The 7,091-nt window shown below is 60.5% G+C and overlaps 1 protein-coding gene across 1 annotated transcript; it reads left to right on the plus strand.

Moving 5' to 3' along the window:
• Window positions 1-1,147: 1,147 nt before the first annotated feature.
• Window positions 1,148-6,377, plus strand: LOC112589298 (uncharacterized). Its single transcript, XM_025301923.1, has 4 exons — window positions 1,148-3,320; window positions 3,832-5,487; window positions 5,578-5,638; window positions 5,825-6,377. The coding sequence occupies exons 1-4, from the start codon at window positions 1,148-1,150 to the stop codon at window positions 6,375-6,377; spliced, it is 4,443 nt and encodes a 1,480-aa protein (XP_025157708.1).
• Window positions 6,378-7,091: the final 714 nt, after the last annotated feature.

Below are 7,091 nucleotides of genomic sequence, written 5' to 3' on the forward strand. Positions count from 1 at the left end.
GACGCTACCCGCATCCAGGGCTCCACCCCATGGGGATCCTCCTCCCCCGTGGTGCCTGAGATGCGGAGGGGTACTCCGGGCCGCTCGGCGTTTCCGAGGTCGGGGTCGGGGTACGCTGCCGCGTCCTGAGAGATCCCACCCTCCTAGGCATTGCACGCCGGTGCTCCGGCAGCCGAAGAGGGGAGGATCTCTCTCCCTCGCTCGTCCCAGCCACGGCTGGGCGAACGAAGGATCCCACACCCGGGTCTGCACACCGTGCGGGACTATTCCCACGGTACCTGGGGGTGGAGGGGATGTCCCGGGCCGCTCGGACTTATTCCGAGGTCTGGGTCGGGGCACCCTAGGGTGACGAGGGGAGAGGACCCCACCTTCGTCTCGAAGGTGGACTCCCCGACTTCCCTCACCCGTTCGGCCTCGGTCGGACGGACAGAGGAACCCACACCCGGGTCTGCACACCGTGGGGCTTGCCCCACGGTACCCGGGGGGTGGAGGGGTGTTTCGGGCCGCTCGGACGTATTCCGAGGTCGGGTCGAGACACCCTCAGGCGCCGATAGAGGACTCATTCCCGGAGGCATTGCACGCCGGTGCTCCGGCAGCCAAGGGAACCGATCCTCTCCCTCATCCGTCCTGGCCACGGCCAGGCGGAGAGAGGTACCCACACCCGGGTCTGCACACCGCGAGGGTTTGGAACCCCTCGCGGTACCCGGGGGGTGGAGGGGTGCTCCGGGCCGCTCGGACGTATTCCGAGGCGGGGTCGGAGCCCCTGTGTGCTGTGCCCGAGGGAATGCGATCGCATCACCCTAAAGCGGACCCTCGGGCGGCGCGAGCACGCTGGCTGCCATGGGGGAGACGTTCCCGGTGGGGTGCGACACCGGTGAACTATCTCCTTCCATGGGGCCCCCCGCGTGGCGGCGGCCTGCACGGTGCCACATTGTCGGAGGTGTGGGACCCCCGAAAGCGGTCTGGCCACCAGAGATGGTGGTCAGGGCGCGTGTAGGGGGCGGGAGGCCTGTGCCGACGATGTTATATTCCGTCGGCCCGTGCCATATGGTGCTCCTCCGGGGGAACTCGGAGGCTCCCCCTTGCCGGGGGGATGCGGGCATGCCCGGGCACCGGAGCCGTGCAGAGTGGTGGGTTTTAAACCACAATGACTGACACTAATTCCTCATCTTACGAATCATCGGACATGGAACAAAATAAGACGACCCAGGCAAGGACCATTGACACGAGATGCCGAACTGGCAAAGGCCAGATAACGGCAAGGAGGGAGGGGCTTCGGAGCGCGAAGTCCCTAGTGACGAAAAGGGCGGAAGAGATCGAGGACAGCGACCGATCCCGATCGCCGCTCAAGGTCGATGATTCGACGCCTTTTGCCACCTCCAAGGAGGAGGACTCGGACGATGGCGTGAAGACTGCCCACAAGAAGAAGGAAGGGAAGTGGGAGATCCCCAGAGACGAGGACGGGAACACCGACGAAGAACGCCTCGTGGAGAAGGCCATCAAAGGCAGGGGCAGGCCGGAGACGACAGGTGGTTACCGGCTCAAAAAAGAATTTCTGGCCAGGAAACAGGTTATCCTGGAACAGAGAAGGGAGGAATTCCTGCTGAAGGGCATGGAAAACCCATGTGAAGAGTTCCAGGATTGTACTACCAATAGGAAGTACAAGGCCGAAATTAAAAGACTTACTGAACATCTTGAGGAGGCCCCCTTCCGGGACGTCACGGCGACGATACTTGAAGCGTCGACAAAGGTGCTAGGATTCTCGCAGAAATCTAAAAGCTTAAAGGGCACCCATGTTAAGGTGCTCAGAGACGCCGCAGCTGCCATAACTGCAGGAGCCAACATAATGGCAATGCAAATGGCGCAAGATAGATGCGGGAGCAACATGGATCTCATAGAGGAGCTACGGACGGAGAACGCGAATCTCAAGACGTCGCTGACAGAGGTGAGGAAGGAGCTGGAGGAGGTCAAACAGATGCTCCGAGGTATAAGGGAGGCACCACTGCATGAAGCAGTGGTATCCTCCCCGCCCTCGAAGCACCCGGGGAACGTGAGTCAGGGTGTAGGAGAGACACCGCGGCGTTTACCGAGTGCTCCCCCGCCCCTGACCCACGCAGAAAAGGAAAGGGCGATAACTCCACCCGCGGTGGACATGATGGAGGAGGAGGAGGAGGCACCGATAGGGATCATAGAGGTGCAAAAGGGGTTGATCCCAAGGGAGAGGAGACGCCCAGTAAGGGAGAGAAAAGAAGCCAGGGTCGCACAAACAGGCCCCAAAATCAGAGAGAACATCCTCCTGGACAACAGGGTGAGGATAGAAAGAAGGGAGGAACCAGTGAGGAATGAAAGGAAGGGACTGGAGGGCAACATAACACAAATGGTGTTCAAAGCCTTAAATGAGTGGAAAGCACAAGGGAAGGAGCTTCCCAAAAAAGGGGCCGGGAAAGAGAAAAAGATAAAGGGAGTGGGGAGCCAGGGTGTGGTACTACAACAGGGGGGAAACAGATACGAGCAGGAGTACCCTCAACTACCACCCACGCGAGCGCAAAGAAAAGAGCAGCAGGCACAGAAAACTCCCACACCACAGGAAGAAATGTGGACAAAAGTAGTGGGTAGGAGGGAAAGGAAGAAAGAAAAAGAAACGCAAAAAAGGCAGGAAATAAAAAGGGTGGTAAATATAGAAAGAAAGGAGGGGAAGAAAAATAGGAGGAGAGTCCCCAACACGGCGGCGGTGACAATCACAGCAGAAAGGGGACAATACAAAGATCTATTGTCAGAGGCAAAAAGAAAGATCGATCTCACCGGGATGGGTATAGAAAAAATAAAGACTAGAGTGGGGGCCACCGGAGCCCTGGTAATAGAAATACCAGGAGAGCAAAGGAGCAAGCAGGCGGATCAGCTCGCAGATAAGCTGAAGGAAGTGCTGACGGACAGGGCAAAAATTAACAGACCACAAAAGATGGGAGAATTAAGACTAAAAGGGCTGGAGATAGCCACTACGGAGAGCGAAGCGGCGGAGGCAGTGGCTAAGGCAGGAGGATGCCAGATAGGAGAGGTAAAGACCGGGAGTATGAGAACAGCCTGGAATAATTATCGGACACTATGGATACAGTGCCCCCTTGCGGCAGCCAAGAGGGTTGCAGAAACAGGCAGTATCAAAATCGGGTGGACACAGACAAAAGCAGAGCTGCTGCAGGCAAGGGCCCTGCAATGTTACAGGTGCCTAGAAAAAGGGCACGTGCAAACCAATTGCAAAAATAACATCGATAGACGGGCAAATTGTTATAGATGCGGAGAACCCGGTCACTTGGCTCGGGAGTGTAACTCGAGAGCTAGGTGCCAACTTTGCGCAGAGGCCGGCGTTAAGGCAGACCATAGAATGGGGGGACCCTCTTGCCGTCCCCCCAAGAGGAGGAAGAATGTCTCTGGGGATGCAGTGGAAGGGGGTATGGCGACCGCACCGCCGCCACGAGACCCTCCTGCATCCCCAGAGGAGAGAAGAGAAGCAACCGAGAAAGGAAAAGAGGCGGAGGGAGGGGCAAACCGAAAGATGGAACCCCAACCTCCACTTCCTCAAAGAAGGAGAGGAGCCTCTCTCTCTCTTCCGCCTCCCCCTCAGCCCCCCACTGATGATGGGGGGATGGAGGTAGAGGAGAAGAGAGGAGAGAAAAGAGCTAGGCAAAACGAGGACACCGACGGCGAACAGCCGGGAGAGAAGGTGGTCGTAATAACTGAAGAAGAAAATGGACAATAGACTAATCCAAGGGAACCTGCACCGCGCCCGTCAAGCGCTCCCATTGTTCGAGCATACTATGACGGAGCGCGGTGCAGGCTTGGGCATAGCGGCAGAGCCCCACCATGTCCCCAAGAACCGCAGATGGTTCGGGGACGAGTTGGGCTCTGTCGCTATTGTGTGGAAGGCGAGCAGTTGCTCACCCCCTGCCGAGTATTTGGACCGAGGCAGGGGGTTTGTCGTGGCCAGGTGGGGAGCCATCATCGTGGTCGGGGTGTACCTCCCCCCAACAAAGAGCCTGGACTTTCCTAGTTTCAAGTCCAGGCTCCGAGATATGGGGAGGGCCGTTAGACGGTACCTCCCCGGACCTGTCATCATCGCCGGGGACTTCAATGCGAAGTCGGAGACGTGGGGATCCCGGGATGGTGACAGGAGGGGGGAGGAGGTGGAAGACTGGGCCGCGGGCCTTGATCTGCACCTGCTGAACGAGGGACGTGAATCGACGTTCGTAGGGTCGCGGGGAGAATCGATCATCGATCTCACATGGGCTTCCCCCGCGGCCCTGAAGCGGGTGCGGAGTTGGAGGGTGGCGGACGAGCTCGAAGCTCTTTCAGATCATCTCTTAATAGAGATGGAGCTGTCCGTCACCCCCGAGGGCCTGCGGTCCAGGCAACCCCGAATGCAACCCCGACCGGGGAGATGGTCCCTTAACAAACTGGACAGGGAAGCACTGGACATCTCCCTAGAGGCTGCCACCTGGCCACGGCAGGAAGAGGGGCGGGACCTCGACTCTGAGGTTATGGCAATTATGGAAGTCATCGCGCATGCGTGCGACGAAGCCATGCCCAGAGTCAGGTCCTGCCCCAAAAGGTCCGCCTGGTGGTGGACCGACGCCATAGCCGATCTCCGGCACAAGTCGGTCCACCTCAGGCGGGCGTTTAGGAGGGTCCGTAACGACCCTCACTCGGACCCCGAGGCTGTTCTGGCTGCCCGGAGGGAGTTTTGCCTAGCGGCAGCATCCCTCAGAGATGCGATTGGGGCAGCCAGAGGAAAAGGGTGGGACACCCTCCTCCTCTCGCTGGACGCTGATCCGTGGGGGCGTCCATACAAACTGGTAATGAACAAGTTGAAACCATGGACGCCCCCGCTAACGGAGACGCTCGACCCCCGGTTCTTGGAGCGGGTCATGGGGACCCTCTTCCCGGTCAGGGAAGGGGACCCCATGGGCCCGTACGTTGCACCCACCCCTGAACAACAAGGGGTGGTACCGGGGGTCACCGAGGAGGAGGTGGCCGGGGCCATCAAAAGGGTCAAAAGCCGGAAGGCGCCAGGACCCGATGGAATCCCCGGCCGCGTCCTTACCCTGGCCTCGGGGTACCTAGGCGGAAGGCTCGCGAGGATATTCTCGCGAGCCCTGAGGGAACGAAGGTTCCCCCCAGTCTGGGGGAGGGCCAATGTGGTCCTCCTCCGTAAAGAGGGCAAACCGGAGGGCACCCCCTCCGCATACCGGCCCATATGTCTCCTGGACGAGGCGGGCAAGCTCTTCGAGCGTGTCATAGCTGCCCGCCTCGTGGAGCATATGTCCCGGATAGGTCCGAACCTTGACGACGGCCAATACGGCTTCCGGGAGGGACGTTCCACCGTGGACGCGATTCGGCGTCTGCGGTCCCTCTCGGAGGCCATAGTGCAGGAGGGCGGGGTGGCGGTAGCGGTGTCCTTGGACATCGCCAACGCATTTAACACCCTGCCCTGGGGTAGGGTGGTGGAGGCCATGGAAGGCCACTTCCAATTCCCACCCTACCTCGTGGCCGTCGTCAGGGATTACTTCCGGGGTCGGCGTCTAGCCTGGAGAGACGCCGACGGCAAGGTATGCGAGAGGGGCATGAGTTGCGGGGTTCCACAGGGGTCCGTTTTGGGCCCCCTCCTGTGGAACCTCGGTTACGACTCTGTCCTCCAAACTGCCCTCCCCCCCGGCTGTAGCATCATCTGCTACGCAGACGATACGCTCATCTTAGCCGGGGGGAGAGACTGGGGGGAGGCCACAAGAACGGCCAACTTTGCGGTGACATGCGTCGTGCGCTCTATTCGCAGACTGGGCCTGGTGGTGGCGGAGAGGAAGACGGAGGCGATCTTCCTCCATAGCAGGAGGATGAAGCCACCCCAGGCCCAGATAAGAGTAGGAAGGGTCAGGGTCCCAATAGAGGCCCAGATGAGATATCTGGGCCTCACCCTGGACGGCACCTGGTGCTTCAGGCAACACTTCAATCGCCTGGTCCCCCGGTTAAGGGCTGTCTCGAGCAGAGTCAGCAGACTCATGCCGAGAACCGGGGGACCGGATGGGAAGGCGCGTCGCCTCCACGCTGGGGTACTAAACTCGGTGGCCCTTTACGGGGCACCGATATGGGCGGAAGCCCTGGCCGTCAGTCGCCCTATACAAGCAACCCTGCGCAGGGTGCAGAGGGCGCTGGCGGTCAGGGTGGCCCGCTGTTACAGAACAGTATCCCACGTGGCGGCGACGGTCCTGGCGAGCATGCCCCCCCTGGAGCTCATGGCCCTTTCGTACATGGGAATGTACGATAGGAAGCGTGAGCTCCTGCGTATGGGGGGGCGGAAGAACCGCTCGCCAGGACAATCAGAAGGATGAAGCACCAGACTCGACAGGTCCTCCTTCAGAGATGGCAGCGACTCCTGGCTAATGCCAGGTACGGAAGGAGGACCGTCGAGGCCGTCCGGCCCTTCCTGCCAGAGTGGGTAGGAAGGGCCCACGGGACCCTGACCTTTAGGATGGCACAGGTGCTCACCGGGCACGGATGCTTCGGTGAGTACCTGTGCCGGATAGGCAAAGAGCGCACGGCGGCATGTCACCACTGTGGACACGACCATGACTCCGCGCAACACACACTCCAGGACTGCCCCGCCTGGAGTGCCGAGCGCGGAGTCATGGTCAGGGCCTTGGGCCAGGACCTCTCACTCCCGGGGATAGTCGGGGCGATCCTCGGGAGTGAGAAGAGATGGGATGCGTTCTCCTCCTTCTGCGGCTCGGTAATGACGCAGAAGGAGGAGGCTGAAGAAGCGCGGAGAGAGGCAGAGGGTAGGGGAAGGAAGCGGCGGCGGCGCGAGAGACACCGCCAGTGGAGGGCGGGGAGAAGCAGGAGTAGGGAGGGGGATGTTGATTCCTCGGAGGAGGACGAGCTCAGGAGGATGGTGGGCCAACCACCACCTCCTCCACCTCCTCCACCTCCTCCCCCCCCTCCCCCTCCTGCTCCCCCACAGGCACAAGCAGCGAGACGGGGAACCCGCAGGGGGCACGGTGCCCCCGTGGAAACCGGAGAGGAGTCGGAGACGGTAGGGTGGCGGT

The sequence above is a fragment of the Harpegnathos saltator genome, unplaced genomic scaffold (genome assembly GCF_003227715.2).
Source record: "Harpegnathos saltator strain DR-91 unplaced genomic scaffold, Hsal_v8.6 scaffold458, whole genome shotgun sequence".
Classification (NCBI taxonomy): Eukaryota; Metazoa; Arthropoda; class Insecta; order Hymenoptera; family Formicidae; genus Harpegnathos; species Harpegnathos saltator.